Source organism: Perna viridis, chromosome 12 (genome assembly GCF_037379345.1).
Source record: "Perna viridis isolate PV_CMFRI_1.1 ecotype Kerala chromosome 12, ASM3737934v1, whole genome shotgun sequence".
In the NCBI taxonomy this organism is placed as follows: Eukaryota; Metazoa; Mollusca; class Bivalvia; order Mytilida; family Mytilidae; genus Perna; species Perna viridis.
Genome location: NC_142456.1, coordinates 27668803 through 27689998, shown reverse-complemented (window position 1 = coordinate 27689998; position 21196 = coordinate 27668803). Strand labels below are relative to the sequence as shown.

Genomic DNA, 21196 nt, shown 5'->3' with positions numbered 1-21196 from the left:
TTGGTTTCTCAGTATGATATAATGCATACAGATGTACAGAATAATTGAATGCCTTTTCATTGTTAAGAGTGCATTTGGGAAGGTGTGTATCATGTTCTTGAAAATATATCAAATATTTATTGCATGTTGCACATATTCATGTACAGACTAATGCTTTTATAACTTGTGCATTCATATATCTGTATATTAAAATTGTTTCATAGACAAAGGTAGTAGACCAGGGGTAAGGGAGGTAATCCAAATTGAAAGAATTTTAGTCACTAGAGCGTTTGAATGACTCCTACAAATGCAAGCTTCAAAGTGATACTGATGTTAAAGGGAAATAACTTCAAGAAAGGGTTCAGGTCTCACTAACCACTTCTAACGTTTCCATTACTTTACATATTAAAAAAGTAATTTTCAAAGTCTCACTGTGAATTCCCAGGACAAATGACATCTTAAAGTTGTATATCGTTGCGAAGCTTTGAAAATAAGGCTTCCAAAATCATTATGCTAATGGTACAATGATTCTAGAAATTCTTCACAAAATTTACTTGAATAAGTAATACTGAAAATCCACATTTTTACCTTTCTGCTAACTGACAGCATGGAGGCAAATTACTCACACATGTAAACAATATTCATACATTTTTGTAGTTAATTACATATATGATTTTAAATTACACATTCTCAGCTTTATTTTGACTACTTTTAATCATAATACACACAAATAATGCACTTACAATGCATATGTCTAAGTTCAGTGTGATTTTGGTACTATATAGGGGGGTGGCCATTTGACCCGGAAGTGGTTAGTAAGACCTCAACTTATAGAACAAAGATGCCAGTTAGCCCCAATAACTCTGTTCTTTGGAAGTATTGATTAAATGTTTCAAATGGGTACATTGAGGAATACATTTTATAAGGTGGCAAAATGTTTGAAATGATACGTACCTTATGGGGAAAATCAAGATTCCTTTAGATATAATATTAAAATTGAAATATGACATGACCTCTGTCATGAGACAGTATGGCTAACAATAACAATGCCAGTTTATGACTTCTTAACCTTTTAGATTAAAAAAAATATATCTTTCCTATAATTCCTTATAAGACTTTAAGCTTTCTGTTTTCATTTTGTTGCTTTGTTCAGAATGTGGCTCTATCCAGCACTGAGCATATAAGTTTGTCCCTTCATGCAGAAGTACATGTATAAATATTAGTATGACATTAATTAGGTTACAGACCACCAATTCAACCAATGAGCATTTGGAACGTACACAAAAATAGTCCTACGCAGAAATTACCCCTGTTCCTCATTGTGCTGTGAAAAAACTTCTCATCTTATTTAAAAAAAATTAAACAGTTTCTGAAAGGAAAAACATTTCTGTACATTTTATAGGTGCATTTTGCTTCTTGTGATGTGAAGCCTAAACTCCATAATGATTTCTAAATATACCCCTATCTTGTGAAAACACTGGGATTTCCCATGCTATTTATAGACACTTCACTTCCGGTGACCAGTACTGCACTGCAAGTCTGCTAACCCCACATGCCATTCTGAGGATTGTGAGCTGACATATGTAGAATCATGCTGATATATAGTCCTCTGCAGGTTAAAGTTAAGGTAAAGTCCAGAGAAGCCATTGAATATTGTGAAATTAGCATAGAAGCCTATGGGAAGTGGAATTAGTGGTTTTTAGCCTTAAGCTGAGGCCATGGCAAAATGATAAGTTTCTTGGAATAGCTTTAAACTACTTGAAGATCTTGTAAACTTTGCTATGAGAGGAATACACTACAAAAATCCTTCAAAATATGCATTTTTTTAAGTTATAGGTCCAAATTATGGAAAATTGGTCTTTTTGGCTGAATTTTATGTCCTATCTTGTGAAAAGTGTAGAAAATTTAGTAAAAATATCAAATATTTAACTTTGAGGGCTATATTTACTTAAATATGGTGGTAATCAGCACTTTAAATCAAGTTTTGTGTAAATTTGAGCTAAAATTTGATTAAAAATGAGGAAAAACTCACTTTCATTACTGTGGTTAAGGACATATAAGCATTTCTCTATGGCAACATGGAAAATGCATTTTTGAGTACTTTTCTTGCTTTAGGTGCCCTTTACTTGTCATGCTTTATTGTAAAAACACTGTATTTACAAATTTAAAGCCAAAGATATCACCTTTTACAAAAATTTAAAGATTTAGGGTTTTTGACATGTGATCAAGAAAAAGGGGGAGGCATGTCAGACATAAATTTTTAAAAATAGACCAATTTTTCAGAAAATGACTACTTTTAAAGGCTATCTCTTTATTAATATTGTTAAAAAACAAGTTGTGATTGATTTTTTTTATTTGAAAAGTCAGAAAAAGTTCTTTGCAAATATTTAATGCATTTAAGTATGGTAGAATATTGTCACTTTTTTGCTCACGCAACTTGGTTACCTTATATTTAAAAATCAAATATTTAAAAAAGTGCTTGTCACATTTCACTGAAACTTTGCAAATGCATTCAGTATGTGTATAGGAATATACTTGTATAGTTATTTATTTTTTCTAAGACAGAAAGTGACTCTTTAGGTTACAGACCACCAATTCAACCAATGAGCATTTGGAACGTAAGCAAAAATAGTCCTAGCAGAAATTACCCCTGTTCCTCATAGTGCTGTGAAAAAACTTCTCATCTTATTTAAAAAAAATTAATGTTTCTGAAAGGAAAAACATTTCTGTACATTTTATAGGTGCATTTTGCTTCTTGTGATGTGAAGCCTAATCTCCATAATGATTTCTAAATATACCCCTATCTTGTGAAAACACTGGGATTTCCCATGCTATTTATAGACACTTCACTTCCGGTGACCAGTACTGCACTGCAAGTCTGCTAACCCCACATGCCATTCTGAGGATTGTGAGCTTACATATGTAGAATCATGCTGATATATAGTCCTCTGCAGGTTAAAGTTAAGGTAAAGTCCAGAGAAGCCATTGAATATTGTGAAATTAGCATAGAAGCCTATGGGAAGGGGAATTAGTGGTTTTTAGCCTTATCAACAGTAGTTGACTCAAGCTGTGCCTGGCAATGCTCTTTCATCATAATTTGATGCTTAGTAACCTTATTGAATATAAACATAATTTTAGCAATAATGATTAATTATCAAAATAATATTACAATGCCTTACCCTACCATCATTGAAACATTAAAAAAAAAAACAAACAAAAAAAACTACACGGTGAACTTTTCTGAAAATTTGTTTATTGATAAGCATGTGAATAGGCCATATAATATCAGTTTTGTACAAAAATTCATTGTTCAAAATCTGCACAGTGAATTTTCTTTAAAATTTGACAAATGATGCCCACATTAGTGTAATATCATGTACAAATTTAAAGAAAATTGAATATTGGGAAAATTTTGGGGGTACCCCAGGTCTACTATCTTAACATTCATTTTTATACACACATATCCTCTTTTCAATGCATAGCTAAATCTTGATTTTTGTCTTGCCTATGAGCAAATTCAAAGAAGGCAAGAATATAGGGATTATCTTTCTGGTATTCACAATTGTAAGAGTATTTGTCCATATGAAACCAACAACCACTTTATATCACAGGTCGATGATATTTGGTATGTGAAGAGAAATAGAAGATAATGCAGACGTTGTATTGATCCACACTGTACAACAGCGACTGTATATGAAGCTGGTGTATTGCCATGAACTATTTTGGATCTAACCAGTTGAAATTTCTGTGTGTATCCATATGATTGCTTTGATAGTTGTATGAAGTTTCCTAAAATCCATTTGCTTTATTGGAGATCAATGATTTCAAGAAAACTTGTTATACCTAGCACTTTTAGCTGGAAATCTGCTGTATTTAAGCATCCCTCAAGTTTGCATGCACTCTGTGCAGGTGAGGAATAAGAGAGTATCAAGTAATCTTGAAGTTTATAAATATCAAGAATTCTGCTGATTTGCACACTGCAGGCTGTCTTGTTTAAGGGTATGTAAATTTTGTCCACTGTTGTGGACTCTCTGACAATTTTTAAGATGAAAAACAGACGTAAAAGCCCTGTTCTTAGATAATTTTGTGTTTTTGTCACCTACACATTCATTCCATAGCCCTTACCCTTTCATTTTGAAGTTTCGGAATGATTATTCTTGATATCAATACGCAATGACTACATAGTGATTTTTAAAACAATAGTTCAAATTCAGTTTCAAAAGAACCCATAAAGTTAAATTGTGGAAGAGTTGCTTTGATGATAATTCAGACACACTATATATATATAAGAAGGTGTGGTATGAGTGCCAATGAGACAACTCTCCATGCAAGTTAAAATTTATTTAAAATACAAACCATAACAGTAAGTCAGAGTACGATCTTCAACATGAAGCCTTGGGTCGCACCGAAAAGTAGCTATAAAGGGCCCCAAAAATTACTAGTGTAAACCATCCAAATGGGAAAACCAATGGTCTAATCTACATAAAAATCGAGAGACGAGAAACACTTATGAACCACATCAACAAACGACTGAAGTTGACATCTTTTCTGATGTTCTGGCATCTAGGGTCACACCATTGCTCCACAGCAAAACCTAGAGAATACTGGAAGAATAATGTCAAAACAAACACAGGGCGATTTCTGGGCAGAACACCTGTAAAAATGGTGCGAACTTACGGCAACAAAAGCATGTAACTCAACTATACGAAAGGTTTATACAATGACAGGGATTCATTTTGGACCATTTTGAGAGAGTAAAAAAAAATTTCAATAGAATGTTCCTTCATTTTCCCAACAACCACTCACAGAAGCAAATTTTCAAGCCCAGTACCATGCCATAGATGCATTTTCCACCAACCCACAACCAAGTATGTTTTTTTTTTAAAAATGCCATCCCCGGGTCTCATGTATGTTTTGCTTATTTCTAGAAAAATATTAAAAACATTGAAGAACTATATAAAGTCTTGGTTTAACTATAATTTTTCCATAATACTGTTAAAGTGGGTTGAAATTTTCATGGTTTAAGAATAAATGATCAGTTCATAGATTCTTGAATTCGTGGATATGACAACTTTACCATACAAACAAAATGGTAAATTTCCTTTTTGCTGGGAACCAAATTTCGTGGTTTACTCGATCCACGAAAATTGGTACCCCATTAACAATAATACTGTCACAGTAATTAGTAATTTGGCTAAAGAAAATAGCCTGCAGTTGATTTCAAGTTCTGGGATAATTGTCTACTTTACCTTGACTTCTCGTTCACCACGACAGTCCAGATGATATCCCCCAAGTCTCATCAAAATCTGTGCAGTTGAGTCACTCATATGGATCCTCAAAGCTGAAATGTAAAGTAAATCAATCATTCAAGGAAAAGAAAACAAATTTTCTTCAATGTCCATGTTTTTAGGTAAGCAAAGCAAAACATTTTCTTTTTCTCTAAGAAAGGGTCCCTTTTCAGTTAAAAATTGAAATGCAGTTGAGGATCCAGCAATTCTGAAAGGTGTACTCCAGAACTTAAATTTTTTAGCCTAATGGGAGGAGCCAGTCTTCCCTTTCAATGTATATCAGAATAATGAAACAAGTTTAATACTTTTATGTAAGGGCTATTCCTGAAAAAATATAGAGGGAGGACCAACAGCATCTTTTAAAAATTGTATGGATGGGAGTATTTCTAGGCATACATAATACTTTGTTATGAACACTTATATCTAAATTCTGTGGGCGTTGGGGTATAAAAAATGTGCTGTCAACCCTCCGATACACTTTTTCCTAGAATAGTGCTAAAGTGTTTTGCTATTTAAAAGATTTTGTATTAGATTTGAACTTCTTCCATAACCATGTACCAGTAGCAATGTTGTTATGGTTCAAAGAAATGACATTGTCATACAGAGTTTTACACAATCTTATACATTTTTTTTCTTCAACAATAAAGTTTTAAAAATAAAAGGTCTTCAATAGAAAAATGCAGCATTTTAAAAATAGAGGAACAAATATTGAGTCAGGTATGTTTGTTTTTGATGACAGAGTTACCTCTAATTTATATAAAATATTCCTACCCATAGAACTGGACTCCATACGAGATGCAGTGTTCACAGTGTCTCCAAACAAACAATATCTAGGCATCTTCAAACCTACTACACCAGCTACACATGGACCTAGAAAAAAAAAAAACAGTGGTAAACATAAGAACAAGATTTGTAGTAGAATGTACAATTGTCATTAATGGTTTAATTTTAACTCATCCAAATAAAATTCAATTCAAATTATTTATTGTTCAAACACATTTGCATTAAATCGTCATGACACAATAATAACATAATAACATAATGCACATACACTTGTATAAACAAAACATTGCTATCATTTACATGTATAATGTTGTGGACGATGGTGACCAACCAGAAAATTATAACGTTATACTTTGAATGAAAGCTTGGCAGTTGTTGATATAATCAATTGTTGCCTTGAGTAGTGGGAGTGAGTTACAGTTAAAAATCAAATTTATGTTGTTTTCTGTTAGTGAGCTGAAGTGGTTTATTAATTTTTTAACTTTAGTTATTAAATCATTTCTATAGTTAATGTAGGCGGAACAGTGTATGAAGAAATGGGTTTCATCTTCAATTTGATTTAATTGACATGATTTGCAAATGCGTTCATTAGCTGGAATGTTTTTGTATCATCTTCTCTCTATTGAAAGAGAGTGGGTACTAATTCGGTATTTGCAAATTATAGATCTGTCTGTTTTGTAATTACATGTATCAAAATGGTTTCTTGTTAACCTTATAGATTTTATTAAAAAACAGAAGTTTCTTATTATCTCTCAATGTACAGAGTTGATTTAGAATACTTTGATCAATGATTCTTTGCTTTATATGTTTTATATCATGTTGGAAGTAGATGTGTATCAGTTAAAATGTAATTAAAACCAAGTTCTTTTATCCAATTGTGAACTGTTGTTAACCATTTATCATTTTGTGGAATATTTTTATATATTTCATTTACAAGGGTGTTATTGGAGTTAATAATGTGTTCCCAGGATTTAACAACTTGAACCATAATTTTGACATTGAGAGGTTGTCTTTTTAGTTGTGCTAAGCATGCAGAATCTGTTGCCTTGCTGTGAACACCAAGTATTTCTTTTATAAATTTTAAGTGGAGATGTTCAAATGGTTCACTATTGTTAAAATTACAATTGGTTCCCCAAATTTCACAGCCATATAGAATAATCAGGCTTATAAGCATATCAAATAGTTTTTCTAGCATAGAGCATGGATTGTTCAATCCTATGGAGTTTTCAATCTTAAACCATGCCTTGCGACCTTTCTCCATTAATATCTGAGAAGAGATGTTAAAATTGCCTTTATATTTAATTGTTGAACAAGATAGCAATATGTTTTTACAGTTTCTAAAGTGTTATCATAGTTTAAAACTATTAAGGTGAGTTTTTCCATTGAATTGAATATCATAATTTTAGATTTTTGTTGGTTGACCTCTAGCTTCCATGCTTCACAAAAAATGTGCAAAATACTCAATGGTTTTTGAAGACCAGTTTGAGAACTAAATAATAATATAATATCATCTGCTGTATAGTAGTGAGTTAATTGAGATATTTCCAATAATGACAGGATCAACCTTGCCTTCACTAAGATTTGATTTGATATTAGATGGTAGTGAAAAATCAATAAAGGCTGCCATGGAAGAATTTGATTGGTATGCAAAGGTTTCTGGACTAAAGATAAACTTTAATAAAACTCAAGTCATTTGGATGGGTAGCAAAAAATTGAGTGAAGACATATTATGTCCAGGGCAAAATCTTTCTTAGGGTAATACTTCTTTCACATTATTGGGAATTAATTTTGATGTTAACTTGGAAAATATGCCTGCTATGAATTACAATGCTAAACTTATAAATATAAAATCCCTGATTAACACATGGTCAAAGAGAAATCTTACTGCTTTGGAAAAATAGCTGTTGTAAATTGCCTATTCTTAACCATCTTATCATAAATCTGCCTAGTCCAAGATCTGAAATTATTAACAGGACAAATGAACTTATTTTTGCATTTATCTGGAATTCCCCAGTGCATAGAGTGAAAAAAGATATACTACAGAAGGGTTATGGCAATGGAGGTCTTAAAATGATTAACCTTAGTTTCTTCATAATAGCACTAAAATCAACTTGGGTCAGAAAAATTTTCAAATCAGAGAGCAAATGGCTCACCATACTATTTAATTCTGTAAATAAAGACATGTTGTTGAAATGTGGAAGTAAATATGCAATGACTGTAAATTGTAAAAATAAATTTTGGAACGATGTGTTTAAAGCATGGAATACTGTTACTGACATTGATGGACATGAAAATTGGGAATATTTTGTTCGAAGTCCATTATGGTATAATACAAAAATCACAGTTGATAATAATTGCATCTTTTATAAAGAGCTGTTTGAAAAGGGTATATGTTATGTCAGTGATATTTTAAAGGATGATGGGAAATTTTTGTCCCGTTTGGAAGTACAGCAAAAATATGATATAATTGTCGACACTATGAAATATAACAGTTTATTGTCTGCCTTAGGTAAAGCCAAAAAGCAATTTATTTTTGAAAATTTCAACACGTCTTGTCCTTTTATTCCGACATCTATAGCTTTATTTTTGAATAGCACAAAAGGAACAAAAGATATGTATACAGTGTTGATAAAAAATGACCTTGTTCCAAATGGACAGAGAAAGTGGGATGAGATATTAAATGTAGATGAATCCGAATGAGGGGAATTTTTCAAACTTCCATTTTTGGTCACCAAGAATACAAAATTGCAGTGGCTCCAATATAGGATAAACCACTATATTTTGGCAACAAATAAGTTTCTTAAAAAAATAAATGCCACAGAAGATGATCATTGCACATTCTGTTGAGAAGAAACTGAGACTTTAGAACATTTACTTTGGAATTGTGATAAGATTCAAGATATCCTGACAGAAATTGATTCATGGTTTTTTGATCAATGGAATAAGTATTCCATTAACTAAAAAGAACTTCCTGTTTGGGGATATTTCTAGAGGACCAAAGAGCAAGGTATTCAATCTTATTTTCCTCAAAATAAAACAATATATCTATACAACCAAATATTTCAAAAAACAGTTATCCCTCTACGCAGTACAAAATATTTTAAAAGATTTATACATGGTTGAAAAAACAATCGCAGTAAGAAACAAAAAACAGGAAAGTTTTGATAATTTATGGAATTGATTCAATTTTATTATATAAGATTATATATTATGTAAAATATCATGATAGAATAAATACCCATGGCATGGTAACAAACACTTATAGAAATTTAATCATCAGGTTTCTCTTTTTCATTATTAAAAATCATTCTCTCTATTCTTCTTGGTTATTTTTTCTTCATTTTATTATTATTTTTTGTTTAGTTTGGAAAAGCATATAACTTAAATCTATAATTGTATGTGCATATTTTGTAACATTTACAGTATGTATATGTATATAATGTAACAATGAATTGATTCTCGGAAAATAATAAAAATATAAAAAAAAAAAAGATTTGAAATTAAATAATCTATATATAAATTTAAAAAAAATGGGGTAATAATATATTGTTATAGGTATGTGTAAAAAAATGTTTAATAATTTAATTATTAATTTTTTTTTTCAGTGTTATATCACTTATATTAAAATTAAAGGGAAAGACCACCTTTGCATTAAGTTAGGCTCTTATGATAAATCATACCCATGTAAACAAAAATAAATAACCTATAATGCAAAATGTGCTGTTATAAAATGCTCAAGGCTAGGCAAAGTTCGAAACCTTTGAAATATAAGTGGATAGCCATCTCGCAGAACTCTCCTATCTGAAAGAAGATCATAGCCAAATTTTATTGATTTTTACCGATAGCTTCCGATTGGCTCGTGACTCCACTAAGTCTGTTTCATACTGATACAAGTACTGCAAATAATATGTAAACAAAGAATGTTTCGTAAATATTTCTATGACCATGTTTATTTAATCACCAAAACTAAACATTCTTCAGAAGTAGCCATATGATTTTCATTACAAATAATAGTCATCTGGCTGCAAATCCCGTTGTTTGTCAATGATGACATTTGCTTACATGTTGTGCCTCAATCTCTTCTTCTATTAATTTTGGGTTGAAATTATAGAGGAAAAGTCCCAAATTTGCGATTTCTTCGGACATCGTAATCAATCACCTCTTTACTTTCACTTTACAAATTGACTTAGTGACGTCACAGTTCAACCGATCATGGTGGCGCCCATAGGCGTGGGAAATCAAGTTTCCTAATTATAAATCTCGATTAATTAATTAAGAAAAGGAAATTATTTTGTTTCAATTTATTTTTCATGAATGTTTAACAGATTAGTTTCGATATTTATGACTTGCACAATAACATGGTCTTCCCTTTAAAAAAATAATTAAAATTATTTGTATTTTGATGTAAATCAAAATTTTTTGTTATCTTTTTTCAAAGGACAAGGAAGCCTTTTATTTCCTAATTTACTTGCATTTTAAACAATTATCACACACTTAATGTTTATTTTACGAGTAAAAGAAGCCACCACACACTTCCTGACCAAGGGTGACAATACACAGACATGATCTATAGTGAAATTTGTTTTACATTTAATTTATGGTCATAAGATAAAAGAAATATACATAGGTCCAATGAGACAATGATCAACACTTCCTGAATTTGAAGGCATAGAAAAAAAGGCACAAAAATGTTGCAAATTGAAATGTGATCAAATATTCATGTTCACAGACAAAACTATCAAATTAAATAAGACTTTATAGGTCATATGCATTAGCACGCCCCAATATTTATGAATGTTCACTGCCAGCTGCTTAATCTGGTTCATAAACTGGTTCCCTGTAAATATCATAAGCGACCCAAAGATCGCTACAACATACCTTTTTAAAAAACATATCAAACACATGTCTATGTGTGTTTTTTGCTTATATTAGAACGGGAAGTTTACATTAAAAAATAAAATGATTGGTTAGCATTGAATTTATGTAATATTACCCAGTTTCCCATTCAAGCACAGGTGTTCGTTACAATTGATTATATAAAGGTCATATACATTATCAGTACACCGATATCTATATACAGACATTCGGGTCATAATGGTTATGAAAAAGTATGCAATAATATCAAGGGAACCAAGATTTTTGCAGAAGTCCCGAATTAGCGACTTTGAAGACTTCAGTTTTTGATTTTAATTTGCAGAGGCCTATCCTAATACACTGGACATTTTTGTAATATTCATATCTATATTGCCCTATCATAGGAATCATATTATCAACTGAACGAGTTTTCTATCTAAAGTATCTATACATGAAGCTACATGTACAGCATGTACTGCAAGTATTATGCATGATTTTCAAGAAAAAGTTGAAGAACCCTGTCTGTTCACACTACTCATAATTACTTGAAAACTCTTCCACCAGTTTGAATAAATTTGATTAAAAAAGGACAAAACACAATTATGGATACAAAATTTACTAAACACAGATAAGTTATAATATTTCAATAAGTTACACTTTAGAACACATAAATGTAAGGTTTATTCTGGTTTCTTCAAGGTCCATGGCTTTTTTCCTTGCAGATGAAAAAGAAACATTCTGTTATCTATTCATTCAGCTGCTTATGAGGGTCACAGTTGCTTCTTGTCCTTTTTTGCACCAGGATGATACAAGCCCTGTTAATAAAGTATGAATGGTGAACTAGTTGCTATCAAAACAAAATAAAAAACTATCTCCCAGATTGTGAACAAATATTCTTTTTAAATGAGGATATAAGGTAGATAGGTAACTGACCAAAAAATGTATAACCTGTAGGACTAGTAGGCATCTGTACACTATCTCTTTATCTTTGATTACCCCCCCCCCCCCATTCCAATTTCAGAAAATTCATTTTTACCCATATTTATTCTTCATATTTACTCTTGCTGAAGGAATATCTAGGACTTAAATACACAAACATTCTTTTTATTTCAAATGGCATATCCAGGTCCAGCAAGCCACTGATTTAAGGCACAATATTGGTAGAACTACAGGTACCGACACTGACACATTGAGACTTTAATTTAAGTTCTCCAGATATTATTATATAACCTTTGGATTATCTTAAGATCTTCATATGATATCTGATAATATATATTACAAAACATTAGATGAGTGATTGGCCATTGTAAGAGTGACTTATAAATCAAAAGTTAAAAAAATTAGACCAATAATACAGACAGTGTTCTGAAACACAAAAGAAGTTGTATTTACCAATATTGACCATAGTCTTTTCAATCAAAATATTTCCTGTATTAAGTTCTAATTTTTGTGTACTCAGACAAAATGCACTTTGTTTTATACTTCCTATTTCGTGCTTTACATTGATCCACTCAATACAAATAAGATGCAGCAATGAAGTCATATAAGTTAACAAAAGAAAAACTTACCACTCAATCCAGTCACTCTGATGTTAATACTCCTGAGAATTCTTCTTTTCCAAATTTTCAGCTAACATTCCCCTTTACATCAGAGTCTTACATGCAGCTTCTCAATTCATTTCTTGATAGAACACAAAGTGATGCATCTTCTATACTAAGAAATTCTTCTGAACAAATGAGCAAAATGCCTTGACTTGCTTTAAACTACCAGATAGTAATGGCGGACAATTTTCAAATACTGACATGAACTAAGTCATGTGGTTACCAATGAATGCTGGAATGAGGGGTTTCCATTGGGTATCAGTTAGCTGATAATCATAAATGGCCAAGCAATACTTTCAAACAATTCACAATTAAGAATAAAAGATACTAATGTGTTTGTATTTTCATTATACTATATTTTTGAAATTATAAGCTTGAATAAATGGAGTCTAATATTATTGAAAAAAAAAAACAAAAAAAAAACCTCCATAATCTCTCAATGTTAGGTACCAACTGATGTAACCTGAGATTCAAGTCCTGGCTAGCAGAATTATATCACTACATTACAATTTCTCAATATGCCAAGAAATGACTAATTTCCCCCCCCCCCCCAAAATATTTTGAGACTTGATGAGTTAAAAAAAAAGGAAAATCAAAATATAACACAAAAGTAGCTTTTAATTTTCAACAACAAATTTATTTCAAGCTGGCATCTGACCATGAGAACTTCCAGAATTACACAGAGGTTCAAAATATTGATCGGTCAGTAAAAATGGCCAACAACCAGAAAGTAGAGGTACCAGTATCTTATTGCATATCCCTGAGCGGGTGTACGTCAAAACATGGATGCTATAAAAATATAGTGCATTTTCTTTTTGCCTCTCTACAAACTAATATTTTGTCAAAAGATATGAACAATGACTTATAAAATAGAGCAAACATCACACTGTAAGATGAAGAACTTTTTTAAAAGAAAATCTAACATAATATCATAAAAAATGTTCCACTGAAAAGGTTGGTTTGGTGAGTGCAAAACGAAAGTGAAAGTAGGGAAAATGGCTATTTATAGTTCAAGACTACTTTTCTGTCCGATCTTCGTGGACTCACCCTATTTTCTTTGCCGGAAATTATTTTTTCACATGTCCTTAGAAATGCTACATAAGTGAAAGTTTTATTGAATCAATTTACATATTTTTTTTAAAAATCCTAAAAATATGCACTTCACTATAGATGTCTATGGGAAAATTAATACGATACTGAGACCTAGAGGATATCACTTGTAAATGTAAAATTATAACAAATAATAAATAATAGTCAGCACCAGCTTAATTGCAGAATAATTAGGCATTATAAGGTCAGGTAAGCTTGCATTAATAGATGAATTTTTGTTATCTGCATACAGTAAGACCTTTTTTAGCCAACAATTCTTGGAATATTAATTACTTTAGACTGCAACTGACTTGTTTGGTATGACACGATTGACTTTCATAATGTTCAAATCTTTTAAAAATGCAAATATAATCTTCACCCTCAAATTTTCGAAATCATGTGTTACTTTAGAACTATATAGAAGTAGGTAAAATGACTAAGTATGAAAATCCTGTTCTGTATGGATGAAAAGAATTTTAAGTAAAAAAATCCAGTTCTAAATAATAACAAAGTTTAAAATTCCAGTTGTGTTTATCACTTAAGAGAAAATCCAGTTACTGTCCTGGTGATGACCAGGAAAGTACAAGTAACTGTAGCAGGAATTGAAAGGACAAGGATTTTCATAGCAGGAATTTTCATTTATTACATGTCTTGCTCTTCAACAGGGGGATATTAATTATTTTTTTCAAAATCCTGCTGGAATCCTGGTTTAGTCCAGTTGGATTCCAGTTGACATTTTCGTACAGGTTATTCAGCTGGAGTCCAATTGCGTTATATTGGGTCAAGATTGGCTATCTCGTAAACTGCCTCTCTTTCATTTGTTCAACATATTTTCCCTTATACTAAAAATGTCATTTTTTTTAATACCTAACAAATAAAATTTGAGTATATAGGATTGATTCTAGGAACTGGTGACAAAAACTGATGCTACAATTTGCTCCACCAATCAAAGTGCATTTGTGAAAGATTTTGGGAATTCTTAATAAAACTTGGTAAATTCTTACTCATGTTTTGCTTATTTTCACATGAATTTGGTGGTGTTACAGACATTTTGTTCCCCAAATTGATAGGTTTGTGATGTCCAATGGCCTACAGTGTTTTAAATGTCTGCCTTTGTCGGAAATTTTGAATTTTTCAATACCAATGTTGGGGTTCAATAACAGTGCTCGCTTTTAGCCTTTAGCCACTAGCTCGAAGCCTGGGCTAGTACAAATTTATTTGGGCCAGTGAAATAATGTGTACCATCTTGTTTAAGGTTAGTTGAAATTCTATACTAATATTGGAATATATACAACATGCTGTTTTAAATCAATGTCTCTTTTGAATAAAACAAAGTCAGTTAGATATATATACAAATAATATGTGTGATGAAATTATTGAATGTAATTTCTTTTCCATGCCATGGATGCAAATAAACATCCGTAATCATACAAAAAAGACCGTTTCTTTCCACTCTTGCTTTAAGGTATTTACACACAATAAAGGTCAACGAAGGTTAAATTGAAAGTTGAATGGTGCGAAATATTTCAAAATATCAAAATGCCACCACCCAAAAGATTAAAGTGCTGTCAGCAAGACAAGAGACTCTTCCCTTTAAGAAAATAAGAGGCTCCCTGGAGCCTGAATTGCTCACCTGGTTGAATTTTGCCTTTCAAAGGCAATAAATTTAACAAGAAGTTGTCCAACAATTTTGACTCAAGAAGTCTTTGGTAGGACTTATCATAAGATCTTTTCAACAATCGAAAGTTTCTTTTGATCTATCATAGTTTTCAAGATATTGATTGAAACTGTTGAAAAAAAGTCATTTTTCACCTTTCAAGGACAACAACTCTTACAAGGAGCCATCTGACAACTTTCATCCCTGTAAACTTTTGTAGTCCTAATAATATGGATCATTTCAGCTATTGAAAGAATTTGGTTAAACCTAACAGTTTTGGAGATCTATGCAAAAAACTATTGTCTGACCCCTATGTTCTTTTTTAGTTTCGGCTGCCATGATTTTTGACGGATCAAAAATCCCCACCACAGTTCTATGCAGGATACCCTGAGATACATTCATACCAAGTTTGGTTTCAATTGGTCCAGTAGTGTCAGAGGAGAAGATTTTTTTTAAAGAAATAACATTAAAAATAGCAAAAATCATTGAAAAAGGACAATAACTCCAACATGGCTTAACAGATTAAAACCAAAATTTGACCTGAGATTGATCTCATCATGCTGAACACTTTTACCCCAGTCACAATTTAGCTAAACCTAACGGTTTAGGAGATGTATGTGAAAAACTATTGTCTGACCCCTATGTTCTATTTTTTTAGTAACTGTGGCCATGTTTTTGACAAAATCAAAAATCCCCACATCAGTTCTATGCAGGATACCCAAAGGAACATTAAATACCAAGTTTGGTTTCAATTGGTCAAGTATTGTCAGAGGAGAAGAGTTTTGTATAATTGTTAACGACGATGACAGACGCCAAGTAATGGCAATAGCTCACATAGCCTTTGGCCAGGAGAGCTAAAAAAACTGCAGATCTAGATATCAACAATAAAGGGGGTGAGAGGCTGCGCCTATTGATATTGATGAAAACTCAGGTCCCACAAACCCTATCACTAATCATGATAAATCCAATACCTATGACCACAATTCCAACAAATCCTGAAAAATTCTGAATAGCCAGTATTGACAAAATGCACGGGATATTGTTGCCTGCAAAAGGTTTCTTTGCATTCTTTCTCCTAAAGATAGAAAACACACTTCGTTTCTGTTAAACTAAAATAATCTTCGAGTTCAGAGCAACAAACCTACACTTAGTGAAATTGTCAATCCTTAACATGACATAGCAAAGTTCAACACATCTATGCAAGTACACCCCTAGGAAAGAAGCATTGTAATGTATATGTATATATCTTGTTTTATAATATATAAATCTAAACTTTAGTTTCTGAGAAATAGGACTTCAACTCTGAAACTAGAAGACCTGTTTATCACAAGAGCCCCCACCTCATTTGTTAGTAGTGATTTTTTTTAGTAAAGACTGTCTGTAAGACACTAATGATGCCCGCACTCACTATATTTGCCAAATTAGGAACATGTTTATTTTTGTATGAAGACATGGTTTGCAGATTGATTCAGAAATCCTTCTAAAAATTGTGATACTCATGGTCTGTTTGTTCAGCTCAATCCTTCCAAGACTTGCAATGACAAACAGTTCCAGTTCTGTAACTCAAAAAATTTGGGGATCAATTTGGGGATCAGAAATTCCTAAATATATTCATATCTACATATTATATTCTGGTCAAATAGTATCATGAAATTCTGTTTGGTAGTGTCAAGACTAGTTGCGATGAGAAAAAGAGGACCGATGGACGGACGTACAGACACATAAAGAATGTTAATACCCCCCATAACAAATCCTTAACTTTGTTGCTGGGGATATATTTCTGACAAAAATTACTAAGTAACTATCACCCAGTTCCGTAATATTCCAAAGTCCAACTATCACCCAGTTCTGTAATATTTCATAGAAGTCAAGATCCTATGACCTTGCACACCATCATTATGTGTATAAACATCCTGCAAAAAATATTTTAGATGAGATAGCCATATGATCCATATAGCCCTATTTCTGATGAAAATGACCAAGTCTAACTTTCACCAATTTCTGTAATATTTCACGAAAAATCAAGATCTTATGACCTTGCACACCATCATTATGTGTAAAAACACCCTGCAAAAGATATTTCAGATGTAGTTAAAAAACAACAGGAAGAGATAGCCATACAAGCCATATAGCCCTATTTCTGACGAAAATAAACTAGTCTAACTTTCACCGATTTCCGTGATGTTTCACAAAAATCAAAGTCCTTTGACCCTGCACACCTCCATTTATGATGTGTAGAAATATCCTGTAAAATATTTTAGATGTAGTTCAAAAACTGTACGAAGAGATAGCCGGACCAGCCATGATCATGTGTAATCCGGACGGACTGACGGATAGGAGTAAATTAATATGCCCCTGACAGTGTCGCAGGGGCATAAAAAAACAAGTTAAAATTAATCTTTGTTGATGAGGTTGAATACTGTTTACATAAGCGCTAAGAAAAATCTACTTTGAAAAATGGCTTCATGAAAAAGAAAAACATTGGATCTTAACCAAAAAGTGGAAGATTTCAAATTTTTAGCCAGCAGGAAGCCAGCATAGAAAATTTCAGAATTATTTGGCGTCAGGAAAACACAGATTCAGAATTTACCATTAAAAAAAACTTAAGTGTTAAATGACACAGAGAACAATGCCTTGGGATAAATTATTTTTAGAATAAAGTTAATTATTAAAAACCATTTTAACAGAAAAAAAAACCATCCATTATCAATAAAATTAATAAACATTTTTATGACAAAAAGATAATTTAATATGTAAACGTTGGTAATATTACATGTAATTTTTAAATAATGAAATTGCTTATTCATGCATTAAAAACTTATAAACTTCATTATAAAATGTGATAGAAAAGGGAAAGGATATGGGAAAATGTAACAAACACAACCCATGTTTTCAATACTCTACACTAGGAAATATATTTTGTTTTGAAAATGTTGATTACCTCTGTATAAAGACCCCCTGCCTATAGTGACCTTGTAAGGTCACTATAGACAGGTTTAACTGTACATTCAGGACAAAACAAATTTGCTCTTCAGCAATACCAGTCTGCATTTATATTTGCCCCTTGGGCAATACCAATCTCAGTCCTTTCCTTCAAAATTCTAAACAACTAGCTCAAATAATAGAGGATTATATAGGATTCAACTAGCCTGAAACAAGATATGTACATATCATTTCACTAGACTGAATTAATTTTTACTAGCCCGGGCTTCAGGCTAGTGGCTAAAGGCGAGCACTGCAATCTGTGTCCACACTTGTATTTATACAAAAATACCATTCTGTACAATGACAACTTCTGATGAAAAATTTTGTTGTTCAAAGCTTGCTCTATATTTTTGCATTAAAAAACTAGCCCTAATCCTTTCATTTTCCTGAAAATTCTTTGAAAGCTCTGTAGAAGTAGAGTTTCGTGCCCTCCTTTTGACTAAATTACAACAGCTTGTATTTTCTGTACATTAGTATTCAGATAGTATTTTAGCTTTAAAATAGGCAAGTAGAAAATTTCAAACAGCAAAATGAAACTAATTAGCACATTAGCAAAAAAGTAGGCCTGAAACTAATGTTATTGAATTTACCTCTTTCTAGCAGCTGCAATGAGTAGTTGCCAAGAAAACTGTGAAGGAACAAATTGTTATGGATATGTAGACAAGGGTAAAACAGTATACTCCCTCTCCTTCTGAGTGGGGGTATAAAAAATTATGTATCTTAAATATATAGCAGTTGAGTTGAACCTAGGATTTGAGATTTAGCACTGAAGAGATGAGATTTTATAGATATTTTATACAAATGAGGTCAATTTGGTGGTTGGTATAGTCAGTTGTTCAATCCTGGACAGCATTTTTGTTTAACATTCTTATCTTACCGCAAACCCATTTTTTGGGTCATATATAATGCATTGGCCTGTCCATCCATCCTTCTGTGTGTCCGTCCGTCTATTTGGACTACTTATTAAATCCTTCAAAATGTTATACAAATATTGAAATTCATGACACAAGAAATTGGCAGCATAGCTGATTTTTGAAAATTTTCATTGTAAAATTTCAAGAGTTGTGCTTATTTTAATTGTGACAATTCCACTCAATTATTCTTGGATTTGAGGAGAAAACTTCAAAATTTTTCATCATACCATAGTGAAACTATGTTAATTGTAAGATCATAATTCAAACATGTGCATACTATAAGGAGATCCTGATCTGTTGAAGTTATTTTTGTGACATTCTAATTAGATAGTTTTTGCCTGAGCATAGTTTCATGGACTAAAAATTTTACAATAAAAGCAAAGGAAATGACTTCAGTTGAAGAACATGAGATATGAGCTGAAGTTTTACGAAGAATACTAACCAGAATGCATTCCTACTCTGAGCTGAAGAATTGTTTCAGGCATATGTCTAATCTTAAATCCTACCATAGCAGCCATCAGATCTAAAGAACATGTAGATATTTCACCAGCATGTAAGTCACCATTACGTACAGGCAGACCACTGACAATCATATCTGTAAGAAAAAGTAAAGTTTGTCTAAATCAAACCACTTTTGGACTTTAAATTGGTTTGGTTGACCAAGGTTCATACTATATTTAAAATGGATATGAAAAAAAAAACATTAACACTTTAAATAGTTAACAAGTGAAGTGACAAAATTGTGAAAGGATAGTCTGAAAAATGACACTGGAAATACAAATCAAATGGAGCCTTTTCCCACTCATTTTAAAAAAAATGTCAGATGAAGAAAACTTTCCCAGGCAAATATTCAGAATGAACTAATTATACATAAATCTTTGCATTTTCAAGAAAACAAAATAGAAGCCCTGTTTATCACAGAAGCCCCCGTGCCATTTGTTAGTGAATTTGTTTTTTTTTGTAAAACAAATGTCTCTGTGAGACACTAATGATGCCCCCGCTCACCAGATTTGCCAAATTAGGAACATGTTTATTTTTGTATGAAGATATGGTTTGCAGATTCAGGAATCCTTCCAAGACTTGTGATACTCATGGTACAAAGTCCAACTATCACACAGTCCCTTATTATTTCATGAAAATCAAGATCCTATGACCTTGCACACCATCATTATGTGTAGATATATCATGTAAAAATATTTTAGATATAGTTCAAAAACTGCTGGAGGAGATAGTCATATAAGCCATATAGCCCTATTAAAATGACTAAGTGTAACTATCACCAATATCTGTAACATTTCACGAAAAATCAAAATCCTTTGGCCCTGCACACCTTCATCATGTGTAGAAATATCCTGTAAAATATTTTAGATGTAGTTCAAAAACTGTATGAGGAGATGGCAGGACCAGCCATGATCATGTGTAATCCAGACAGGGGTAAATTAATATGCCCCCTCCCCCCGCCCCCTACGACACAAAAAGCCAATTTTTGGTACAGCATGCATAATTATTTGGTTTATTGAACTTCATTCCTCATCTAATTCCCTTGATTTCTAAACACACAGAAAAGTAATACAAAAAAATGACAAGATCGCTCAGTATTTTTTTTTTTTTTAAATAGAAGCATGAGTACGGGGCAAATGGTGTCAAGGCCTAAAAATATCAACTATGTTGTGACAATAAAAATTCAATGACTAAAGTTTTCAAGGTCTCTAATTGTAAAATTTTCTATGCCACTGCTTTTGGCTTTAACTTTCAACATACAAAATGATGTGAATGTGATACACTCTAAAATCGGGTTACTTCCGCTAAAATCTTGGTTCCTTTGATATAATTACTCTTTTGTAACTGTAATTACCTGAATATTTTCAATCAAAACAACTGGTTACCAGGAACCAGATTAAACAAATGGCAATAGCTATATATATAGATATCGGAACCCTGATAATGTATATGACCTATATAGTCATTTGTAATGAACCCCTGTGTCTGAGTCGGAAACTGGGTAATATTCAATGCTAACCGATCATTTCATCTGGAGTAACTTAC

At 32.1% G+C, this 21196-nt stretch overlaps 1 protein-coding gene across 1 annotated transcript in view; it reads right to left on the bottom strand.

The window, feature by feature from the left end:
• LOC148601884 (uncharacterized) overlaps window positions 1-21196 on the bottom strand; it is a 202798-nt gene that overhangs the window by 8335 nt on the left and 173267 nt on the right. The window contains exons 31-33 of the mRNA XM_088554708.1: window positions 19593-19745; window positions 6039-6137; window positions 5229-5320 (exon numbers count right to left, since the gene is read on the bottom strand). Coding sequence (XP_088410834.1) covers window positions 5229-5320; window positions 6039-6137; window positions 19593-19745 — 344 coding nt within the window. The remainder of the gene's footprint in view (window positions 1-5228; window positions 5321-6038; window positions 6138-19592; window positions 19746-21196) is intronic.